This window comes from Schistosoma haematobium, chromosome ZW (genome assembly GCF_000699445.3).
Source record: "Schistosoma haematobium chromosome ZW, whole genome shotgun sequence".
Lineage (NCBI taxonomy): Eukaryota > Metazoa > Platyhelminthes > Trematoda > Strigeidida > Schistosomatidae > Schistosoma > Schistosoma haematobium.
This window is the reverse complement of record NC_067195.1, coordinates 88,568,989-88,595,531: the sequence shown is the minus strand read 5'-3', so window position 1 is coordinate 88,595,531 and position 26,543 is coordinate 88,568,989. Positions and strand designations below refer to the sequence as shown.

General features: G+C 34.4%; 1 protein-coding gene across 1 annotated transcript in view; it reads left to right on the top strand.

Moving 5' to 3' along the window:
* Nucleotides 1–284: 284 nt before the first annotated feature.
* The window catches only part of RASAL2_2 (Ras GTPase-activating protein nGAP), a 111,861-nt gene continuing 85,602 nt past the window's right edge, over nt 285–26,543 (top strand). Inside the window, exon 1 of the mRNA XM_051212654.1 lies at nt 285–14,258. Within this exon, the coding sequence (XP_051072844.1) occupies nt 14,228–14,258 (31 nt within the window). The 5' untranslated portion in view covers nt 285–14,227. The remainder of the gene's footprint in view (nt 14,259–26,543) is intronic.

The window sequence follows — 26,543 nt, the reverse complement described above, 5'->3', positions numbered from 1 at the left end:
GTAGTGATGATCATAGTCAACCTCGACTCGACTGCACACTACAAGTTCATTTCTAAATGATTTAAAGATTTCGCACATGATTTTTTTAAAATTTAACTTATTATAGTACTGAGTACCGTTTTCGTGTCCCAATCTTATTGAACTCCTTTTTATATTCAATAGTAGTATATCAACACTGCAATTAAATTGAATCCTTAAAGAACAATTATTTGAATTGTTTACTTTGTTATTACAATTCTATTCAGTAGATAGATATTTGTTAATTTTCATCCTTGCTCTATAACAGTACATATAAATATGTTGGATTATGGTCTACTTCGACATTAGTACTGCTATAATAATAGACCTAATCCTAAAATTGTACATTTGTCATGATGTAACTGCCTAATCTATAAGATCTTATGCGGAAGTCACATTATTGTCTATACTGACTCATCATATCGTAACAATTATCAATATATGATGGAGAATACATTCAGGCTGGAGATTGCACAATATATTTAATATGAGTAAAAGACATGAGGTAATATTCAACAGTGACCACGCCTGCAAGGCCGAGCCATGCCATCGGATCAACTCGAATTAATTCGATTCAATGTTCCCGCCTTCTTTATCGTTGGGTTTTTCTCTGCGTCAAATGTTGAACATCTATTTTGCCATGTGTCACACGTTCATCTTTGAGGATTGTGTGGTTAGGGCCCAATGCCACTACATATATATGCCTGTAATTTGCTAGTCGAGTGGTGGACAGTTAGATGATAATTATACAAATCTGTTAATAATCTAATCAAATTCACTGATTTTTCACCATAAGAAATCCATGATTTACATCATTGTACTTCGGTATATTGATTATCGAATTGTAATAAAAAGTACAGTGTGAAAGTCAATCCAATTGTAAGAGGAAATTAATCCCCCTACTTCTTTATTAACAATATTGAACAAGAAAATCAATGAATGTCATTTTATATATATACATATCACTCATTTCAGTGTGTTGACAAATATCCCAATCACGTAGAGGCAAACTACAGAAAAAAGTTAGAATTTATACGTAGTATTTATTAGCCTACTTGTATTACTGACGTAAATTTTAGTTATTTAAATATTCGATTCCATGTCAATGATCATTGTGATCATTATGGCAAATAATTTTCAACAGATTACTATGCTTATTACCAAGAGATTCGATTGATATGAATTTGGTATTCGTAGATTAATTTCAGTTGCTCCCGATGCCAATTAGACAACCAATAAGGCCTACTGAAATATTTGGTGAATATAAGTAAGACTATAGAATTATGGTCTAAGTTGGTGTTAAATGTATTTATTTCTGCCACTAGAATAATAACTCTAATCCCTAAACTGTAGATTTACCTTGATAAGGCTACCTAATCTATAAGACATTACGTAGAATTCACATAATTCTGTGTACTGACTCAACCTATTGTGACAGTCAGTACTTTGACGAACATATTTGAGATGATGATATAACAGTATGCGTAATACAAAGAGGAATAATCTACATAGAGTAACCACGCCTGCATAGCCGAGTCATTCCATACCGATTAATTTTGTCACCCCTTCATTACCACTTGATTATAACTATCGATATTGTAAATGTAAAGATTGCTTACAGAATATGTTGTTAATTAATAACTATTAGCTTCAAAATAAGCTGAATAACATTCTTATAAGAAACCGTAATCGACTGAGTTAACCATATAAGGGTGAAAGATTTGACTTTATTAAATTGCTTGATTTTAATGCTATATCGCTAAATAACGGAAGATGCACTTGTGAATCACTGAATACCAACTCTTACTTAAATGTTTTATGATTCCAACAGGCTTTGAACATCCGTGGCACAATACCATTTAAGATTTAGAATGTCTGTCATTTATGTGTCTGAATATAAAATCAATATCCCTTGGATATCTTATCCTATTTCTCATTCTAACGTAAAACGAAAGTTCAGCTGTCAACCTTCATGTTAGATACACTATTTGATTATAGTAAGTAATAATGATTCCATAAGCAAAGTTAGTGTTCGAATATAAAATGTTGACAGGGGGGTTACTTCTTTAGTTTTCATCTACTAAACAAACTTTATGACGATTTTTGTTTAGTAAAAAATAGTGGATTCTATTTAGAAGTAAACTCTGATTGACATGGCTCAGAATCGATCACAATAACGTAGGTGTATACATTCTTTGTCTTCCCTTAAACTATGAGATTAAAATCGCTTCATATCTTTCTTTCTACGAACTTATTCTTTGTTCCTGTACTATATCCTTATTGCAATCTTTCTTTTATATATTACCATCATTGAATTGACTACTTCTATGAATCCGGTGTTTATCTTGCTGTGCTAATGCGGTATGGCAACTTGAACCGATGCACATATGTGCCTAGTTCTACATTGTAACTGAATGACTGATTTACAAATACACTGTCTCACCTTCTTAAATTAAACATTCTATTATTATTAATAATATTGTTACTTTGAGTAAATCACTTTACCTTATCATATAATTATAATAAGTACTTTAATATACTAATGAAGTACATAATGAATGAACTGACTTAAAGATAGTTAAAGATTTGCATTGCTAAGTGAGGTAATAAGAACACTTAAAGTAAATTGACACTTTCTAATTTGTATATCAGACATATAATATGTGTAATTGTTTTGTTCTATATATATACTAAGTAATCTAATTAACAGTTTGATCAATAATTTGTCTCTCCATTTTCTAGACTTTTTGTAATATGAAATCAATTCATCAAAATACATTACGTAATTAGTTCCATTTCATAAACTAATGTAACAATTATCAAAATGGGTTTTGTGGAGATTTTTAGAAATTTCACTTACTGAAATCAGTTGGTTAAGCGAGACCAATAGGTTCTGGGTTCGAATTTCGCGATGGTGGTCTATCTTCAATTGACTCATGATTTCAATCTGTGAAATTTCGAAAAATCTCTACAAAACCCACTGTGATAATAATCATCTGCTCACTAGTGACTGACTTCAAGAGATATTTCCTGGAGTTCTAGTGAGAAGTCGTTACCAGTGGAGTTCAGCCAGGTCTGTTATGAGACATCAGCTCATTAAAGACAATGGTGTACAGTGGCGCAATTTCGTGGATTAATTGAAGTTAGACATTAACACCGTTGGATTCCAGACAGCTCAGTGGTCTAATGGTTAGGCTCTGGTGCGCAAGACTTACAGGTCTTGGGTTCAAATCTCACAGGGGGCAATGTCGTGGATGTACACTTTTGAGGAATCCCATACTAGGACGATTTGGTTGTTCAGTGCTTCCATATTTTCTATGGTGGTTGAGCTTCAATTGACTCATGATTTCAACAAGTATAATATTTTACTAATCGATATTTGTGGAAAATGAAGGATTATTGAAAAGCATTAGGAAGATTACATAGTCTTCGTTTATCACTTATAATCATTACAAATCCTTATCTTGATTAAGGTAAATGATTTAGATTCGGTGAGACTATCATTTATGGATGAACCAATCAACTATAAGATAATAGGTCTCAGATTTTGGCGCGAAATTTGTTCATTCATTTGGATAAATAGAGTTTGGACATTATAAATGATGTCAGTTCGTGATGAAAACCCTAAATCTAATTCTTAACCGTAACCCTAACCCTCATTTAGTTCTAGTTATTAAGTGGACTCTCTCAAGGTTAGTCTGGCGTTGCTAAAAGGTCTTCCAGAAATTATGGTCTCACCTTAGATTCTGTTGTTACCAGATCTTCAATCAATCCTTCTTTCTCATAATTGATATTATGACTATTACTATTAACTCACTGCCAGATAAAAATCTCGTGTACTTAGCTTTGTACCACACCATTTTGTGTAAGGATTAGGAATACTACCCTTTTGCTCGAAGTGAAGAAGATGGAGTGGGATTCGAACCTGTGACATCATGGCTGAAAGTCATCCACCTTGACAACACAGTCTAATTTCAAAACTTATTATTATAAATTATTTTATGTAATTAGAGTGGCTAGATTAATAGTACTCATAGTCGGGTGTATAAATCTCCAGCTGGTGATGACTTACTTCATCCATGGTGTTATTAGAGACAATGTACAAAGATCCAGAAAAAAAATCTATGGATTCTCAAGAAAACACAATAAATGAATTTTGTATTATCAATACTAAATAGATCTTACCCATGATACTTCGTTTTTCCTTCTGAAACCAATTTTAATGAATAATTGACCTAATTTGGACAGAATTCGTAAGAATATTACAGTTTTCCAACATTTGAATCATATGCTAGGGTTGAAGCTATCGCGAGTTCACTTAATCTGAGAACGAGAACAAAGATTCGGTGACCAAAGATCAGTAAGCCAGCTATTGATGCGTCCCAAGTGAGTTCTGGGGATCTAACGTCCCCAACATCATACAAACAACAGATAACAAAGTTAAAACCGAACATACAGGGTATCTAGTACTCGTTTAATATTTTTATAGCTTGTGAACTGAATGGTATGTCGAAAATGTAATAAGAAATGAAATAAAATGATGATTATTGATCAAGTTCATATCTCAAATCATTATCTCTAATTGTAATAAAAACAAAGTAAGAAAGAGATATCTTCCAAAATACGGTGTTGGCTGATGATGAGTTTGGGTAGAGTGTTAATGATACCGACACCGAAATCCCCTGATACGATAGGAGAGTAAGCTCTCACTCTCTCTCTCTCTCTCTCTCTCTCTCTCTCGAAATGCTCTCACATTGCCACGAGTACACAGGGAGGTCCTACTCACTGTTGTTTACGAAATTGAAAGGACAAAAAACGGATGTCCGACATTTTAACCAGGTTGATGGATATGGAGGATCCACCCAGGGGAGTTGGATAATTCTAATTCCAAACCAATGCTGCACATGAGCCCCAGAACCATGAGAAAACAAGTGGCATATGAATTTATTGTTCGTCACCGGCTACGAAGAGACTGCTTCTCCTTGCGTTGCTTCACTACCTTGCGGACCAGGCCTTTAGGTCGAAGTTCCCGAGTTTGGCCACCGAACAAAACCACATGCTTCGTTCTGGGTACCCGTGAAGTATCACAACCCACATTCAAATCAAGTGGCTTGTGTGGCGCATATGTATTCGGTGACCGTTTTCATTAACACCATCTCTATACACTGGTAAATTTTTTGAAGAAGAGCACCTATGAAACCCTGTATTGTGGTTGTACTTGATTAGATCAAGTTTTATGACACATCCATTGTCTTTATAAATCATTACCTGTTAATATAAAGTTCACTATCGCTCTCTCTCTCTCTGTTTTCTAAAGTTCTTCTTCCTATAACTGACATTACATCTTACAGAAAACAATATGTCCTAAAATACAATCACTATGATTTGTGGATATCCTATCAATGTTAATTGTTAATTAGAAATCATGCTGTGATAGTAAATCCTAATTCAATTTACAAAATACAATTTGTTTTTCCACAAACACAAAAATACCTCATCTCATCTTACTTACTTACTTACGCCTGTTACTCCTAATGAAGCATAGGCCGCCGACCTCATCTCATCAATAGGATCTAATTAAGGAAGTATCAGTTTTATTACAGTTTATCATGATCACATAAAGGTATATTCCTTATATGTTGTATGTTTACAACAATAAGCTAATCAACCCATGATCAGTTGAGCAAATATCTCAGCTTACACTGTAATATTGATTGAAAACTGTCATATAATTAGTAATATATACATATACAAGTATAATCAGTATAGGATTGTAGAGATTGTTAAGTTTTTGATTGAGATTATGGATCGTTTAATGTTAGACTGAAGATCCTGAGTTTGAATCCCGCTTACGGGATCGTGGATGCGTACTACTGAGGAGTCCTATACTAGAATCAAACGGCTGTCTGGTGCTTCCAAGTTTTCAATAGTGGTCTAACATCAATCGACTCATGATCTCAATCATATACAAGTAAGAAGATTGAGATATTATCATGTCAAAATCATTAAGTGTATCATTTTCCTTCCACTTTGTTCAACTATTCTCCATCGCATTGAGTAGTTGATTAAAGATCTGTATCTTACATCTGTCGACAGAACAGACGAAGATACTCGTCATTGTTACGATAAACACTGTTTATATAACCCAAACTGATAACAGAATAATTCGTAATAAAATATTATACATTTAATAAAACAATGTAATGTATGATATATTTAATCATAACTGAAGAGGAGAAATGAAATAATCGGTTATCACTTTCATTTTGTTGGAAAGATCCAGAAAACTCCTCGAAAAATGTCAGTAAAAGGCTCTGGAAACGCTGAGAAGCATCTTATTCAATCATTATTCACTCGATGTTTTGCCAGAAACATCTAGAAAGTGACAAGTCACATGTCGCATCTCTGATTTGATGATTACCCACACTGCCATTATGTTTAATAGCATTCCATTATTTTCCGGAAACCCAAGGCCGTGTAAAATATTGTAGAAACCCTAGATTTTCTGTACATAAACGAACCTTAGAGTAAAGCGTTTCTTCTATATTTTGCGCCTCTCATGTTCAAGTCGCTGAGTTGAATCTAGCCTGAGGGTTACTGGAAAAGCTTAGTAACAGAATCTAGAGTTTAATTAGAAGACTTATCACAATTCACAAGTCACTATAACTTTAAACATTACTTTTCCAGTTTATTTTATGTGTGAAAATTATATTTAAAATAATCTCAGCGATTGAAATTCAGAAATAATTCCAACGTTTCGTCCAACAAACTTGCCTGGACTTCTTCAGGGTAGACTAATCGGAATCAAGATCATCAAACAAATGTATAGCGTTTCTAACAATCAAATCAGACCAAATCTATACTGTGCTAATCCAGTCAACATCTGAATATGATTGGATTAGCGCAGCATAGATTCGATTTGAATTGACTTGATTTGATGGTCTTGATTCCGATAAATCTACCCTGAAGAAATCGAAACAAGTTTACTGGACGAAACATTGGAGTTATTTTAAAGTTCAGTCACTTCTCTATCCTCGACGCCCAATTTTTGTCGTATAAATTACTTTTCTAATTGTTTATGTAAACGATAGAATGACATACACATGATATAGGCAATAAAATATGCGTATACAATACATACAAATAACATGAATAAATTAGTTATTCTTTACATTATCCATTAATGTTGACTACAGATCTTTACTAAAATCAAAATTCATTACAGGAAACTTTATCATAGTATGTATTATTTCAGTTTTTCAGTGAGTCAATTGAAGATAGACCACTATGGAAAACCTGGAAACACCGAACGGTCGTTTCGTCCTAGTATGGGACTCCTCAGAAGTGCGCATCCACGATCCTGCACCCCGCGAGATTCGAATCCATCACCTATCGGTCTCACACGAGAACAGTTAACCTCTAGACCACTGATCCGGCCGGTATCCAAGGGTGTTAATGTCTAACTTCAAAAAGGTCACGGAATTTCGATACCATCCACCATTGTCATCAGTGAGTTATTATCTCACAACAGACCCGGTTGATATCCACTGGTTACTGCTTCTCACTGGAACTCCAGGAAATACCTCTTTAATTGACTCATCATCTCAACTATTAATATTACTATAATATCCAAAACAACGTCTTCTGATATTTTTCAATACTCATTCATGTGTGTAAAATCAATAATTATGTAATTAAAAAACAAATTTTCCAATCATCAGAAATTGTTTTCAATGGTGGCCTAACATCAATCGGTTCATGATCTCAATCAAAAACTTAATAATCTCCACGACCCCTAAACTGATAATTACCATGTGCTCACTAGTGACTGCGCCACAAGACAAGCCCTCACATGGAATCCCGCAGGCCAAAGGAAAAGAGGAAGACCAAAGAACACATTACGCCGTGAAATGGAGATAGACATGAGAAAAATGAACAAGAATTGGATAGAACTAGAAAAGAAGGCCCAGTACAGAATGTGTTGGAGAATGCTGGTCAGCGGCCCATGCTCCATTGAGAGTAACAGGCGTAAGTAAGTAAGTAAGTAAGCTCACTAGTGACTAACTTCGTGAGAAAATTCTCGGAATTCTGGTGAGAAGCCGTGACCAGTGGAACTAATCCGTGTCGGGTAGAAACAGGTGTTTACCTCAGTACAATGGGAAATGGTCGCGAAATTTCATGAATTGGTTGAGGTTAGACGTTAACACCATTGGATGCCGGCTTACTGGTCCAGTAGGTTAAGCGTTCGCGCGCGAGACTGAAGGCCCTGGGTCCGAATCGCGTGAGCGGGATCGTGGATGCGCACTGCTGAGGAGTCTAGCAATAGGACGAAACGGCGGTCCAGTGCTTCCAAGTTCTCAATGATGGTCTAACATCAATCGTTTCATGATCTCAATATCAAAAAAACTTAACAATCTCAACAACCCTTAAACTGTAATTAAATGATTGTCATCTATTGAATCTTGATATTCATTATTGTGAATAGATTCATCCCTAACTATAATGTTACCTAGTAATATAAATCAATTTCATTCATTTCAAATTACATCATTTCTATCTACCTTATTACGTCAACTTACATTATCAATGTTAACCTGGTTGCAATCCGTTTGTATTTTATGTAGAAAGCCTATTCGCGCCATATACATTGACATTCAGCTATTCATATTATGATGATTATAAATAGTATATAGACAAAAAGAATGTAATGTCTATTATGTCTTGTTCCCATATTCATTGTTTACACATAGATCATAGTAATTTATATATCTATGTGTATAGGTGTGTATGAATACAATATTCAATCCAAAAAATTACAAATTATCCATCATAATGATAACAGAAAATCTATTAGGAAATAATCATTTTTCCAACTGATGAATTCATCCAATCATTCATAGTTATTCCCCTCCTTTCACTAACCACATATACTTGCATCATGTTAGCAATATAGAGAATGTATATATATTTAGATAGGGGTTAGTAGTGGAATCCAAGATGTGCGTTTAGTTCTATTTAGGACTCGTCAGCTGGATGTACCTACATCTAAGAGTTGATGTTCACTCTGGGACTCAAACCCAGTATCGTTCACTTCAAAGGCTATCGTGTTATCCACTTACCTACTGAGTCCTGATAGACAATTACTTGCTTAGAACGCTTATGAATTAAAGCAATATCGAGGTAATACGCACCGTATTCACATATGCCAACAAGAAACTGACCAATTGCAGTCGTAAACATCAATGTGAAGATTCAAGTAAACAATACCAAGTGAATATACATATAGATTGACTGGTTAATTAAGTTAGAATGACAATTTAAGAGGTTCATTGAAGAATGAACGGAATAGATGATTTATTGATTTAAGACATTGAAAACATTTCTAATCAAAGTAAACAAATGTTCTAATAACAGTTAAGTATCTTTGTTTCTGGATAGTAATTTCAGTCCCTAATTGCCATCAATTAGAGTATTAAATTCCCATAATATCCACAAAAACCCTCTCTGATTACAATCATCATATGCTCACTAGTGACTGGCTTCAACAGATATTTCCTGGAGTTCTAGTGCGAAGCAGTGACCAGTGGATATCAACCAGGTCTGTTGTGAGATATCAACTCACTGAAGACAACGGTGTACAGTGGCGCAATTTCGTGGATTAATTGAAGTTAGACATTAACACCGTTGGATTCCAGACAGCTCAGTGGTCTAATGGTTAGGCTCTGGTGCGCAAGACTTACAGGTCTTGGGTTCAAATCTCACAGGGGGCAATGTCGTGGATGTACACTTTTGAGGAATCCCATACTAGGACGATTTGGTTGTTCAGTGCTCCCATATTTTCTATGGTGGTTGAGCTTCAATTGACTCATGAATCCAACTATTAAATTAGACAATTACCAAAGTAATTACTAAAAATTAAGAGCCAATGAATTACTTTGAGAATTCACGACAGTCTATATCTACGAATCTAAATTAAATTTTATCATCGATGGTATATTTGTGTATTGGCATAACCTTCTTATGATGTCATTGATGAATAATTGTTTAATTTTCAATATTATAGATTCCGAAGATCATACCTCTCAAACCTAATAATATCATGATAGAACTAGTTCTCCATGTTACTTCAACTAGACATAATCCGTAATACAAATAAAGCTACTTCCATAATAAATCTAGTGATTTAGGGCAGTGTAAAGTGTCTTGATGTATTTTTGTAAATGATTTCTTTGTCAACATGAGAAATTGACTGCAGAACTATCACTTCAATACCACATCAATTTTTCGATGACTACGTACTTAAGACATATATCCGAATCATAGGATCTACATGGATCCATCCAACTTATTTCATTTTAATCTAGTTGGACTTAAACACTAGTTATTGGAACTTTACTTTGATCAACTTTCCCACCTATTCATGATTGATCCAATTAGTCTAAAATGAAGTAGTCAATTGAAATAACTAAAATTTATAAATCTAAATTTGATGAAGAAAAGTTTCTCTTCATTTCAACAGTTTGTTTTTAACTAAATAGTAAATTATGATACTATTATTGATAAAGACTCCAAATGACCTGGTACGGACGAGGGCGGGGAGAGTCATCTCTCCCTTTCCAAATGCTCTGACATGGCCTCGTGCATAAAACCACTGCCAGGGAAGTCCTACTCACTACCTTCTCGCGGCATTACTGTTGTTTATCAAATTGAGAGGGCGAAAAGCTAATGTCTGACGCTTTAACCAGGTTGTTGGACACGAGAGATTCACCTAGGGGAGTTAGAATACTCTGATTCTAAACCAATCGTGTACATGAGCTCCAGTATCCTGAAGAAACAATTGGCGTACGAACCAACTGTCGGTCACCTTCTGACGTTTCTCCACTGCCTTGTGGATCACACCTTTAGGTCAAAGGCTCTTCATGTGGCCTCCTAAGAAAACTACCTGCGTTGGTCTAGGCGCCCGGAAACGTTGGATGATTTATGTGGTGTATATCTATTTGGTGCCTCCTTATACCGATGTTCATGTGTTTAAATAAATAAATTAGAGAAAATCGAAATTACAACTGAATCATATTATTGAACATATTTACATATATTCATATGAGTGACTAATTCACTCATAACCTGTGATTGGTGTTACCTAGGTGATTCTTTTCAAATAAAACATAAGTTATTCGTATAACGCCCAATCATAGATGGATGAATTTAGTACATGCAAAGAAGAGTACTCAAGAAGGTACAATGAAGAAAAAAAGTGTGACAGAGTTCTATTGTCAGTCAATCATTGTACAAAATCTACACTTGATTTTCAATCAATCGATTAATTGTATCCTGTGGAGATAGAAGATTAAACTGTTGTTGTTGTTGTTGTTTTTTATCGGTAACAGTAGTCATCAATAGTGAGAGCATATCGAATTCAGGATATTCAAGATCATTAAGTTGATTTGTAATAGTCTAAATGTTATAATTCAGAAAGTATACAGTATGAAATGATCTTGATTCAATGTCATCACTTTTGATAAAATTGTCTCCAATGATTATATCTACCCATTAGGACCTTTGAAAATCTGTTTTAAAACCAATGATTAGTGAGTATATACTTACTTACTTACTTACTTACTTACGCCTGTTACTCCTCGTGAAGGAGCCTGTAGCTCTTCTAGAGTTACTGCCGGTCCCAAGCCCGGGTAAAGGAGGAGGGTTGGGCATGGGGTTAACGTCCCCATCCCGTAGAAAACTAACTCGCTAAAAAAACGCTTACCAGTGAGTATATAAGATAACTATATATACATTCAAGTAATTTTTACGAGTTTTATAGTTCCTAGATGTTAGTCTTAACGAACTGATCCCAGTTCTTCATTTTTCAGACTGTAACAACATCCGTAATTAAACTACATAAATCCCTTCAAAAATATTACCCGATAAATGTGAACTGACTAGCAGATCTTTTGACCCATATATCGGATCTAATTTTATCTTAACTAACAGTAGTTACAAAAAATGGAGCTTTCTGTATTAGATTATTGTATGTTGAAACTGATATTATCTGACTGATCAGAAACTAATCTAGTTGCATAAGGATTTGAACATGTAACCTATTACTTGAAAGCTATGTTTTAAACATTACTCCTCTGCAGTTTTAAATCATCATATTCTATGAGAGACATTAGGATATTGGATTAATAGGCTTGTAAGGGTATATATTGATAAGGAATGAGATCATGGAGCTAGACAACAGTTCAACTTCTGATATTAACATTATTTACAGCAATTTATTATCAAATATTCCATATGAAATCAGAGTAATCAATTAATTTTTTTGTTCTCAATAAAAATGAGTATTATTATCAGAAGGGGGGGGTTTGTAGAGATTTTAGTAAATTTATTGTTGAATTCATAAGTCAATTGAAGCTAGACGACCTGATGAGGTGTCTCATACTAAGACGAAACAGCCATCCACTGCTTTCATATTTTCTATGATAATCTAGCTTTAATTGGCTCATGAATTCAACTATATAAATGAGTATAATGTGTAAATGAGTAAATATTGAACTGCTCCACTATATAAACTTAATACTTTTCATTTGAAAATGAAGTCATAAATCCTGAACGACACAAGGATAATTGGATTCCTTATATCTATGGTTTTATGAATGATATTTATGAAAAAAAATCATTAGATTCATGACTGATGATGTTTACAACGTATATTTAGGGTTATGCATCCCATCCTCGCAGAGATGGTATACATGTGTAGTGTACGAGATGTAAGTTATAGAAAACCAATTATTGTTTAATGCCCAATCATATAGTAGTTTTTTGTCCTTTACATCCTTCATGATTCTTCCAATCTCTTCCTCTTCTTTTCAGTTTAATTTTTTCAACTTTCTTTAACAAACATTCCACTTCCGATTGGTGGTGTTACATACTATTAACATAAGTAGTATACACCATGTATGTACTGACAATTCACGTTAAAATTCTATTGACCTTGTTAATAAAATACTCATCCATCTTGACTTCTTAAAAGTATTTTTTAGAAAAAGTAAAAGTAAATACTTTTATTGTGGTGTGTGCTACTGATATTGACAGATATAAGTAGTATGTATCACTAATCGGAAGTGAAATGTCTAGCAGCAGAAGGTTAAGAAGATCGAAGGAAAAAGAACGAGAACAGAGAATGATTGGTGTAGAAACGAAAAAACAATGAAGTCTAAGACAATTGATTGACATCTTGTAGAAGAAACAGTCAACTTTGAGAAGACTGATTAACAGTTTGCAAATTAAGTATTCACTATATGGTTCTCAGATTTTATTAAGATATTCGGCGAGACTATAATTTATGGACGGACTAATCACGTATAAGATAACAGGTCTTGGATTTTTCCGCCCATTTGGCTAACTAAGATCTTGGCATTATAGCTGATGTCAGCTCGTGATGAAAACCTTAAATCTAATTCCTAACCATAACCATCAAGTGTAAATTATAATCCTTATTCTTCAAACTACTCTATAACCCTTATTTAGCTCTAGCAAGTAGGTAGACACTGTCTAGGTCATTTTGCCATCGCTCAAAGGTCGTCCATAAATTGATAGTCTCACCAGATGTTCTGTAATTTTGTGTTCGAGTACCTTCGATTGTCCCCATTTATGTTTTTGTTCACTACAGTATTAATTGACCCAATGATATTCTTAACTTTAAGTTAAACTATTCATCATAGAGAGCACACAACACTGCACACACACACACACACAAAGAATGAAAAATATAAATTACCATCTAAACTCATTGTATCAAAATAATAAAAAAAATTAAAAGAAAAAAGAAAGAAAAGACAAAAAAGAAGAAATAAACCAATCAAAATTGGTTATTCCATTTTATCCAATCCATTTCTTTGAAAAGAATCATCACAACAAAGCAAAGTGTACAAATGTCAATACATAGTTAAATGTAAATAACAATCATTCAATGATTTGACCTCTGAACAGTAATGGATTATACTCAATTCCTTTTGTTTGTTTTAACCTTTCTCTGACACTCTCTCCCTCTCTCTTTTCCTCCCTATGTGGTTCATCCTGAAAAAACATTAATACAATTCATGTTTTAAATTATTTCAAATTTCCTATGGAATTAATTGTGAATTTGAGAAATACATGTAAAGTTAGATCATAATAATAATAATAATAGTACAATAGTTTGAATGAATCCATGGCAACTACATCAATCTCTCCATATATTAGTAAGTCTATGATATTACTGTTCTTAATGAAATAGTTGGTCTCCTTAAGTGTTCTTGATATTGTTGATGTTTAGTTAAATAATGTTATTTTTTAAATTTAATAGTTAAGATCATGAGTTCATTGAAGATAGACCTGGAAAGACTGGACGGGCAAATCGTCCTACTGTGGGACTCCACGAACCGCATCGCGAGATTCGAATCAATAAACAACTGATCCGGATGCTATCCAATGGTGTTAATGTTTAATTTCAACTAATCTACGAAGTTGAGTCATCATTCACCATTGTCTTCATTGAGTTACTAACTCATGACAGATCTGGTTGACATCCACTGGTCACTGCTTCTCACTAGAACTCCAGGAAATATCTGTTGAAGCCAGGCACTAGTGAGCATATGTTGACTCATATCAGAAGGGTTTGTGTGGATATTATTGTAAATTTAATAGTTGAGTCACTTGAAGCTAGACCACTATGAAAAACCTGAAACCACTAGACGGCCGTTTCATTTTACTGTGGGACTCCTCAGTAGTGCGCATTTGCGATCCCGCCTCTCGAGATTCAAACCCAGGATCTATAAGTCTCGCTCGCGTGTTGTATCGCAAACTGTATAAATTTGGCATTGTAACATTAAACGCTGACTCAGTGATTTTAACTGTGAAGCCTTCAGTCTATGAATTGAAGATCATGAGTTTGATACTTCGTGGGGTTTTGAGTGTACACTTCTAAAGAGTCCCATACTAAACTAAATAACTGTTCAATCCTTCCTGGTTTTCCATGATACTTAAACTGTGGCCAGTCTGTAACAAATATAGTTGAGAAACTATATCGAATGACTTAATAATCAATTTAGATGACTGGCCAAGTAAGCGTATAATACATTAAAAGTGACTCATGATTAACACTATACTACGACTTAGTTAAACCAGACTTTTACATGACTCGTATGAACATACACAGTATCTTTGAATTACTCCTAACGGGCCACTTAGTATTTGACATTGTCTTAACATGTTTTATAAAGGTAGAATTAGCATTTGTAAACTTACAAGTTGCATTATTAGGGACATGTTTTAAAGAATCTATGTGTTAGTTGAACACTCAAAAGAAATGAACTTCCATTATCAAAATGACTTTAATCACTAGTTGATTTGATCTTTTACTGTTATGTTTATTTAGACAAGAGATGTTCAAGATGTTCAACGGAATTGAAATGTTTTATATATTTGATTTAATTGATCGATTACTTCTCAATTCTAAAGAGTGTCCATTGTATGAATCGTTTTCTAACATTCTTGTTATTGAGAACTTATGTGTTGTTGAATTTAGACCTTATATTGTACAGAACTAGTTATTTAACATTAAAGTATACCATTTGAGAGGTAGCAAAGAAGTTTTACCCGATTCATAAGTGTTTAATCATTTCACTATTATTGACAGCTTTATTGTTTTAACTTGTTTATTCTTCATTTGAATACTTTCATTTAGTTGTGTTATGATGTTATAGTTTAGGACTGGGGTATTTATTTTCTATTTTGTTTGTAACTGTGTCTACTTTTCATGCCATCAATCACTTTGATAATAATCATAATCCAAATTTGATCATTCTCTAAGTAAAACAAAATGTATATCTCTGTTTCAATCAATTTGATAGAACTAAGGCCACTGAACTGGAAGATTAACTCAAAAAACTAATTTCCTACTTCTAATAGAATAGATTTCAGAAGATAAAGGTTACTGAACTCATAGTTTAAATTACCTGATGACCTTAGTTAGATAACTGTTAGAAGTTAAAAAAAAACACCGAATAACCTTTTCGTCCCAGTGTGAAACGCTTCAGCAGTGGGAATCTACGGCCTCACAAGGTATCAAGTAGATGACTTCCACATCTCTAGTCAAGCCTTTGAATAATATGTATATGTAAACTCTCATTTTATTACAACATGTTTAATTAAAATTGTTGCATAACTATGAATTTATTTGTCAACTAATAAAAACTCTCATGTTGGACGAACCATCAAGTTCCTGATTTACATTCAGTGATTTTATTTATTTGAACACATAAATATTGGTACAAACGGGCACCGAATACATATGCACCGAACAAATCGTTTGATTTGTGTGAGGGATGGATTACTGCACGGGTGCCCTAACCGAAGCAGGTGGTTTTCTTAGGACGACACACCCAAAACCTTCAACCTAAAGTTGTGATCCGCAAGGCAGTGAAATAACGTCAGGAGATGCAGTCACATGGTAGCTAGTGACCAACAATTGGTTCATACGCCATTTGTTATTTCAGAATACTGGATTTCATATACATCATTGGTTTGGAATTAGGGTTTTCCAACTCCCCTTGGTGAATCCTCCATATCCACCAACCTAGTTGAAGCACTGGACATTTTCTTTTCATCCTGTAAATTTCATAAACAACATCTTCGCCTCGAGAAGTTAGTGATTAGGACTTCCCTGGAAGAGGCTGTGTACTCGTGACCATGTGAGAGTATTTCAAGAGGCATATCTGACTCTCCCCACCCTTGACCGTATCAGAACAACCTTTTAGTAGCTCAGTCAGTAGTGACTGTATAAATTATCCTTTTTATTTCATTGAATTTATTACATTTTTTTTAAATCCTAAATCCTTAGTTCATTCTGCACAGATAGTTTCTTCATCTTAAATCTTTAGCAATATGACATTTATTATTAAAGCTAATGTCGAACTTCATTTTTTGATCAGATCAATAATGATAATGGGTGTTTGAGGTATACAGTTTATTATAATATGAACAATGTCATTTGTTTGTTTGTTTGTTTGTTGTTGTTGTTGTCATGTTTAATATACCTCTTTTTCTTATTGACTTTGTGTAAATGTTTACAATTTACCTATGACTTTATCGGTTATTTGTTTATCTATCAAGCTGTTAGTGTAAACTAAAAGGAGAGTAATCGATATGTTTGAATAAACGACTGTTATTGTCGTTGGTGATATATATATATATATATATATATATATATATATATCACGGAAGAATATAAATCATGCATAGGTTTGCATGTAGAATATTAGTAATGTATAGTCTGAAATAAACAGATGAATAATTAACCAGATAAATTGACATGGGTTCGAGAAAAAAAAAAGGCAATCAGACATTATCATATGATATACATAGATACATCAAATTTGTGATAAACACATTCAATTTCTAAAAAATAAGATGAAAAAAATTCCGTCTGTGGTTATCAGGTTTCGAATGCCCTGGTACAGATGAGGGTGGGGAGAGTTAGTTTTCCCTCACCAAATGCTCTTAAGTGGCCACGCGCATTCAGCCACTAACAGGGAAGTCCTACTCATTACCTTCTCGTGACGGGGTGTTATTTACCGAATTGAGAGAACGAAAAGTGAATATCTGATGCTTAAACCAAGTTGGTGGATATCTATAATCCACCTAGGGTAGTTGAAATATCCTGATTCCAAACCAATGGTGTACATGAAATCCAGTATTCTAAAATAACAAATGGCGTATGAACCAATTGCTGTTCACTAGCTACCATGTGGCTGCATCTCCTTACGATGTTCCACTGACTTGTGGATCAGACCTTTAGGTTGAAGGTTTCGGGTGTGTCATCCTAAGAAAACCATCTGCTTCGGTTTGGGCAACCGTGCGGTATCCCATCTCTCACACAAATCAAATGATTTATGTAGTGTATATCTATTTGGTGCCTCCTTATGCCAATATTCATGTGTTTAAATAAAAAATAATAAAAAATAGTTATTAGCGATCTCTTCATTGTTCGTCAGAAGCATTGTATCTAAGACTATCTGTCATTTTTCTATCCATTTAGTTGATGAATATTGCTTATTACAGTGTATCTCAAGCCTTAATATTTGATTTGTTTGTGAGATGGCGGAAAAGATTTGCAGCTCAGGTGGACGATTTTAATGGAGTTTTGTTCTCGGAGCTGGATGGTTTGGTCGTGGAGCTTTCATCGTTCTTCCGAACAACATCATCAACGCAAATTCGAACGCCTCACTTCTATTTGAAGTTTATGCTGATGATGTCGTTCAGAAGAACGATGAAAGCTCCACGATCAAACCATCCAGCTCCGAGAACAAAACTCCATCAAGATTTCTTTGTATTTTTGTTATAGTATATCTTTCAATGCTATACTGAACATGTTCATAGGCGATAACTGGAGAACCTCGAAATGAATTAATTTCTACCCCTCCTAATGCTCTAAGCGGCTAACAAGAAGTGAACACACTGTAAAATGGTTTTTATGGTTTTAATGTATCATTGACAAATGCTTCACTGATGTGCCGAAAATCTAATCAATAATCGCTGAGGTTAATAATGATAACCATAAGTTTGCACTCTCATCCAACTGACATATATGAATGTCGGTTCAAGTTCCCGTACTGCATTAACACATTGAGATTAAATTATCAAGACAAATGACAGAGTAACTGATGTAGTGACGGTGTCAATAGTAGTAGAAAAGATTAGTAATAAGTTAAGAAAAAATGAATTTGTGGAATATAAATTACAAATATTTTAAGAAAAACAGTGGATAGATCTATTCTATTGTGACTGATTATGAACTATGTCATCGAAAATTAAATCAAGCTGTGGCATCAATCCAAGTCAGTGAACGTTAAATTGAACCACATTGGTAAATGTAGACTACCTGTTAGGTATCTGTGCGATTGAATATGTTTCAGTATTGAACTGAGTGGTCTAAACTCGTTCACTTTTTGTTTTCTGTCACATCATAAGTTCTTAACTAGGCCATATAGTTTATTACTCGAAATAATCCTTTTTTATAGAATAATACTTTGTGTCTCATCTTTCTTACTATCACTTATACTATAGCCATTTCTTTGACTGTAGTATTTACCTTGATAATTTCATCTCTCTGTTCTAATATTTTTGCCTACATTAATGTAGATGATCACCGGATGATTTGTGATAAGTCCTTACCATTCTCACTAACTCTAATCCCTGTGTAATTGACTACATTTATTTATTTTATTTTATTTGAACACATAAATATTGGTACAAGAAGGCACCAAATATATATGCGCCACACAAAAGTCATTTTCATTCTGTCTGTGTGAGGGCTGTGATACTGCCCGAGTGCCCAAAACCGAAACAGGTGGTTATCTTAGGGGGCCACACCCCGAGATTTGGACCTAAAGGTCTGACCCACGGGGCAATGGAGCATCGTGAGGAGATGCAGTCCCATGGTAGCCGGTGACCAACAATTGGTTCATACGTCATTTGTTCCCTCAGGATACTGGAGCCCATGTACACCATTGGTTTGAGATCCGGTTACAACTCCGGACATTCGCTTTTCGTCCTCTCATTTTCGTAAACAAAACCCCCGCCACGAGAAGGCAGTGAGTAGGACTTCCCTGGCAGAGGCTATATACGCGTGGCCATGTGAGAGCATTCCGAGAGGGAAAGGGTCCACCCCACTCTCGGCCATACCAGGGCATTTGGGGGAGTGTAACTGACTAATCTCTCTGATGCAACATTTTTAGAGGATTAAGATCAGTTCATTGTTGTCCCTAAATCATTTGATTATAAGTTTATCAATAATCGATAATAAAGAGAATTTACATTCATTCTTTACTCTAATCTTGTCCAACTTCTGATTCCTATTCTACATTTTGTAATATTATTGATAACAATGCCGTAGAATTTCTTTATTTGTGATATGAAAGTGTTTTCAGAACATGTTCAAAAAAAAATCATTTTGAATGGAAACCCACAACACGACCTACATTTGTAACTTCAGTCAATTTGCACTATATTAGTATGATTGTAGAGAAATTTCCTCTATATCTGACTCCAATAAATAGTATCCCGTTAACTGAATATTTAATGCAGGCTAAATCTCCTAGTAGAATTGTGGATTTAATTAAGATTATTCAAAAGCCCGAACATCAGTTATAGAGATAGCTTTTTTGATTGAGATCATGAACCGAATGATGTTAGACCACTATTGAAGACCTGGAAGCACCGTTTCATCCTATTTTGGGACTCCTCAGCAATGCGCATCCACGATCCCGCTCGCCAAATTCGAACCCAGGGCCTTCAATCTCGCGCGCGAACGCTTAACATCTAGACCACTGAGCCAGCTTCCATTGGTGTTAACGTCTAATCTCAACCGATCCACGAAGTTACGCAACCATACACAACCCCTAAACTAATAATTACCATGTGCTCACTAGTGACTAGCTTCGTGAGAAAATTCTCGGAGTTCTGGTGAGAAGCCGTGACCAGTGGAACTAATCCATGTCGGGTAGAAACAGGTGTCTACCTCAGTAAAATGGAAGATGGTCGCGAAATTTCGTGAATTGGTTGAGGTTAGACGTTAACACCATTGGATACCGGTTCAGTGGTCCAGTAGGTTAAGCGTTCGCGAGCGGGATCGTGGATGCGCATTACGGAGGAGCCCCAAAATAGGACGAAACGGCGGTCCAGTGCTTCCAGGTTTTCAATGGTGGTCTAACATCAATCGTTTCATGATCTCAATCAAAAACTTAACGATCTCCACAACTTATAGATAGTTTATTGTTAAAGATTGGTAAAATCTACAAGTGTACACGAAGCAAGCACACTGTGAAACCAAGAGTGTGTGTATGTGTGTAAGTGTTAAGAATCCATATATATATATTTATGAGTGTTAATCAAGTATGGATAAATTATTGATTATCTGTTTGTATTACAACCAATGGGAGAATAAATTAAAAATGGACATGTGCTCAATCAGACTCACACAGAAAATTACATGGTGGATCAAGTGTCTAAATTACAGTGAGCATATAAATAATACTATTGTTGAACGGGCTTACTACATAATCACTCATTTACCAGTATCGTTTTCTTCTGTTGATAAGTTATAAAACCGGAAGAAAAACATTTGTATATTACTGACTACTGACTATTGTAAATCAGTATTTATCAATTTCTAAATTTTGTACTTCTTTATTTATTATTCACTTAAACACATAAACATTGGTACAAGGAGGCATCAAATAGATATGTGTCACACAAGTCACTGGATTTGTGTGTGAACTAAGATAGTGCACGGGTGCCCAGATCGAAGCATGTGGTTTTCTTAGGAGACCATACCCGGAGACTTTGACCTGAAGGTCAGACATTAGCTTTTCTTCATCTCAATTTGGTAAACAACACCCCGTCACGAGAAGGTAGTGAGTAGGACTTCTCTGTTAGTGGCTGTATGCACATTGCCATATGAGAGCATTTGGAGAGGGAAAGCTGACTCTCCCCACCTTCGGCCGCACTAAGGCATTTGAGGGAAAAATTTTGTACTAGAAGTTATTTCAAACACTTATTTGTGTAAAGATCTCTCCTTTTTGTCAAATTCGTTACTAACAATCTACTCTTAGAATCATTCACTGCCTTGTGAAAGTGAGAAAATGCCACCCCAAACCTTTGTTCAAGATAACATTTTGTGTATTTGGTTACACATTACAACTGGATATCGATTTACAAAAAGTGTAACTTCTTTTCTATGCTTTGCATGAATATTAAACTACGTTCATCATCAACCGAGAGATGTATAAACGTCACTTATTTAAGTAGTATGATAGTTGAAATAGTTGAATTTAATTCACAATAAACTATTTAATATCAGAAGGAGTTTATGTAGATATGATAGTAATTTTAATGGTTGAGATCATAAGTCAACGGAAGCTAGACCACCATAGAAAACCTGGAAGGACTGGATGGCCGTTTCGTCTTATTGTGCGACTCTTCAGCATTTCATTGTCCACATAATTATGATGTAATCGTATTATACATTGAAGTAAAGTGTAAATCTATTTTGAACTAATCAAAATGGAGATCACCTTTTGATTTATCTTGATTAATTAGTTGACAATATCTTACAATGATCTAAATATTTATTTTAATAATCCATTATTCATTTCTATATATGTGATAATCAAGTTAAGCCATAATATTGATACTGATGGCAATTATTCATTCAAAATGTCTAACTTTCATTAACATTCTACTTATGTGAATTAAACCAGTTGTGAATTCTAGTCACATAAGAGTGTTATGTGAAAGTCTTCAATGAGACAAAACAAAAAACAAGACCATAGTGATAGTCATCATCTTTAACTATATCCAGATTGTAATAAAAATTCTCATCTTATTTAATCAATAAATTTTTGATGTAGAAAAATAAAAAAAACAGAACAGTACATGCCAGAAATCGAGGTTCCCCACTGATAAAGCATGTGAATAATTCGACCATCATATTTACATTATCTCAATACATTTTAAGTATTTTATGTATGTTTGTTTCTATCTACACCAATCTATACTCAAATGTATATTAAGTTGAATCTGTTATTTTTTTTGTATTATGAATTATACTATTAGTGTAGAATTTTACTCAGTCATCAGTAGTATGTTCACGATGACAATATGAAACTTGTTTCAACGTGTTTGTTTGTTTGTTTGTTTGTTTGTTTTTATACAAAGTGTAAAGAGATTTCTGTCAGAGAGAACTAACGGAAGGTGATTGAAAGGTTCAATTGTTCTCTTATTTATTATCTTGTTACAAACAAAAACAAAAAAGAAGAAAGAATCAAAAATAACACATGACTTAGTTAGATTTAAGTGAGGTCCTACTCTTTAAAACAATCAAACAAACGAACAGCAGGTCATGACACACCAACATTGTATATGATGATGAAGAAGAAGAAGAAGAAAGGTCTCATTTTCGATACACTGACTTTATGATATATTTATCAATATTACAATGTATTGGTTTACTGTATATAAAATGGTCGGTTCTGTCATTGACTTACAGCCCCCCCCATACATACATACACACGCCAACACACATACACAGAGAGAGAGAGAGATAGGGGGTAGTAACCAAGTAATCCAGAGAAAATTTTATCAAAATTATTTTCGGTGAACAAAAAATAAACAAAAAAAAAATAAATAAATGCCAATTTTGTTGGTTACTATTATTATTACAATGACGATAAATAAGAATACTTCACTTTATGAAGTGAATACTTCTAACCATTTTCAATGGTAGTACAGTTGTTTTTTTTCTATATAGCCAATGATTGATTATTTTTTTTGTTAAGCTTAAAGTCTTTATTTATACCCCTATAAACAATATGGTTGATTGATTTTCTATTGTTGTTGTTATTCTGATTGATTATCAATGAGTATTCCATTGAATATGATTGAAATAAGATGATGAATAGGTTCAATGGAACAATTAAATAAGTCATTCATTCTATTCCCCTATCTCTTTATATATACAATCACCATCTAAATATCAACATATAGTGCCTGCAGTGTCGAGTCACCTAGACTGGTGGCCACATTGCAACATGATTGATAGCATTCGATCTGCACTAATAAGAACTAGACAAGCATGACATTGATCACCACCCAGTGATCAATCAATTGTGATATATATATATATATATATATATATCGTTTCAGATGAAAACATAGATCAAACCTTTTAAAATTTCTGAATATGTGGTAAGAAAATGTTTCACACAAAAATAGGGGGAGAATGTGAATCTCTTATTGGATTGATGGTTGATTAGTTTAACAATAATCAGTTAAATATTTAAGTAATTGGAATGATCAATTCTCGACTCTTTGAGTTAGGATCATGTGTAGTATATGTTCTTTGCAATGTAATTTCTACAACTGTCTCTAAACTTAGACCAAGGAAATTACCTGTCAAAACGGGCCCTCAAATGTCCTGGTGTGGTTGAGAGTGAGGAGAGTCACCTCTCCCTCTCAAAGTGCTCTCACGTGGCCACGCGTATACAGCTACTGCCACGGAATTCCTACTCACTGCCTTCTCGTGGTATTACTGTTGTTTACGTAATTGCGAGGATGAAAAGCGAATGTCTAACGCTTTTACAGGGTTGATGGATACGGATGAACCTAAGAGAGATGGAAAACCAATGATGTACATGGGTTTCATGATCCTGAGGGAATTAATGATGTGTAAAGCAATCGTTAGTCACCGGCTGAATTGAGACTGCATCTCCTGACGTTGTTCCATTGCCTTGTGGATTAAACCTTTAGGTCGAAGTCTCCGGGTGTGTCCTCCCAAGGAAACCACTTGTTTCGGTTTGGGCACACGGACAGTATCCCAACCCTCACACAAATTGAATGATCTATGTTATGCATATCTATTTGGTGCCTTCTTGTACCAACATTTATGAGTTCAAATAATAATAATAATAATTTCAACGATATTGGAATTTAAGAGTTAATTATGATTGAAATTTCAATGAAATTACAAAACAAGCTTGTTTGTTTTTATACCAGATTAATTCGTCCGTATTATATGTGTCAGCAAATGAATCCTCTCAGTGTTATAAATGGCTTGTGTAGTCTTTTCAACGACAAAAATCATATCCGATTTACAAATATCTCATTAGTATTGTTTTTCCAGATATCTGTTAGAAGTAGACAGTGATCATTGTTGAAATTAAAATTAAACTGCTAACTAAGTAAGGTTGACCACCTGACGACCCTGTGTCATTACGGTATCTTGGCTTTCGCTGAAAAACTAAATGGTTGTTGGACATATGTATGTATGTATGTATGTATGTATGTATGTATGTATGTATGTACGTATGTATGTATGTATGTATGTATGTGGCACATTTAGTGTTTATATTCCAATTATTGTAACATTGGTGTAATTTATCTACTAATTTCATCTGTAAATATCATTTAATACCTAGTCTGGAAATCGCTTATTCAAAGTTCTTATTATTACACCAAGACCAACCACAGTTCGGTTTATGATTTCCCTAGTAATTGATACATAGTTTAAGCCTCACTTTCAGGATCCAATTTCATAAGAAAACAGAGTCAGCGGTGATGATGATATTAAGTAATAATAATGATAACCGATCTATGGTCCTATGAGTTAGGCACTCATTTTGCTATGTATATATATATAACCATTCAATCTTTAAAAATCTGATATGGAGTTACAAAACATATCTCATTGACTTTATCTTCTCATTTTAACTCAACACGAAAAAATTTCAGATTGACATCATGAACCGATTGATGTTAGACCACCAATGGAAACCTGGAAGCACTAGACAGCGATTTCGTTCTATTATGAGACTCCTCAGTAGCGCTCATTCACAATCCCACCTCGTTAGATACGAACTCAAGACCTTCAGCCTCGCGCGTAAACGCTAAACCCCTAGACCACTGGTTCGACCGGCATCCAACGATCTAACCTCAACCAATCCTCGAAATTGCGCGACCATCTTCCATTGTACTGAGGTAGATACCTGTCTCTATCCGATACGGATTAACTTCACTGGTGACGGTTTCTCACTAGAACTTCGAAAATTCCCTCACAAAAAAAATCGTTCACCCACTTATCGGTCTATCTAACCATGTATAAATGTAATTTGATTTTCTAAATAATTATGCATAAAAGGTCATCATGTGTTGATAGATTAAGGACAATGAATGATACGAAAAGAAAAAAAGAATTAAATTTTTTTTCCATTCTGATTTAATATGCATGATAGACAGAGGAGATAAAGTGCACATGAGGAGGGGCGAAGGTGTTTTTTCACAAGCACATTAATCAGTGGATGGAAACAGTACAAACAAACAACAACAAAAAAAGATTAAAAAAAACAAACAAGAAAAATCTATCACATATTTAATATCAATTAGAATAACTACAATTCAGATTAAGGTAATGCAGGAAAATTAACATAAATCAATGTTAGTTATTATCAAATATAAGACTTTAGAATAAGTATGGATTAGTCTTCAATGCCATATGTTGAATTAGTGCTACCAGAGGAAATCAAGACAAATTACTTACTTACTTACTTAAGTCTGTTACTCCTCGTGAAGGAGCACAGGTCGTACACCAGCATTTTCCATCCAATTTTATTCTGGGCAATCCTTTCCAGTTTGTTACAGTTCCTATTCATCCTTTCCATATCTGCTTCTATTTCTCGACGTAATGTGTTCTTTGGCCTTCCTCTTCTCTGCTTCCTTTCAGGATTTCAACTTAAGGCTTGCCTCGTGATACACTTTGATGATGTCGTCAATGTATGTTCTATTCACTTCCAACGTCTTTTCCTAATATCTTCTTCAACTGGAACCCCGTTTGTCCTCTCTCACAAAAGGCTGTTGCTGATGATATCCGTCCAATGAATGTTGAATATCTTGCGTAGACAACTATTTATGAATACTTGTACCTTCTTGGCGGT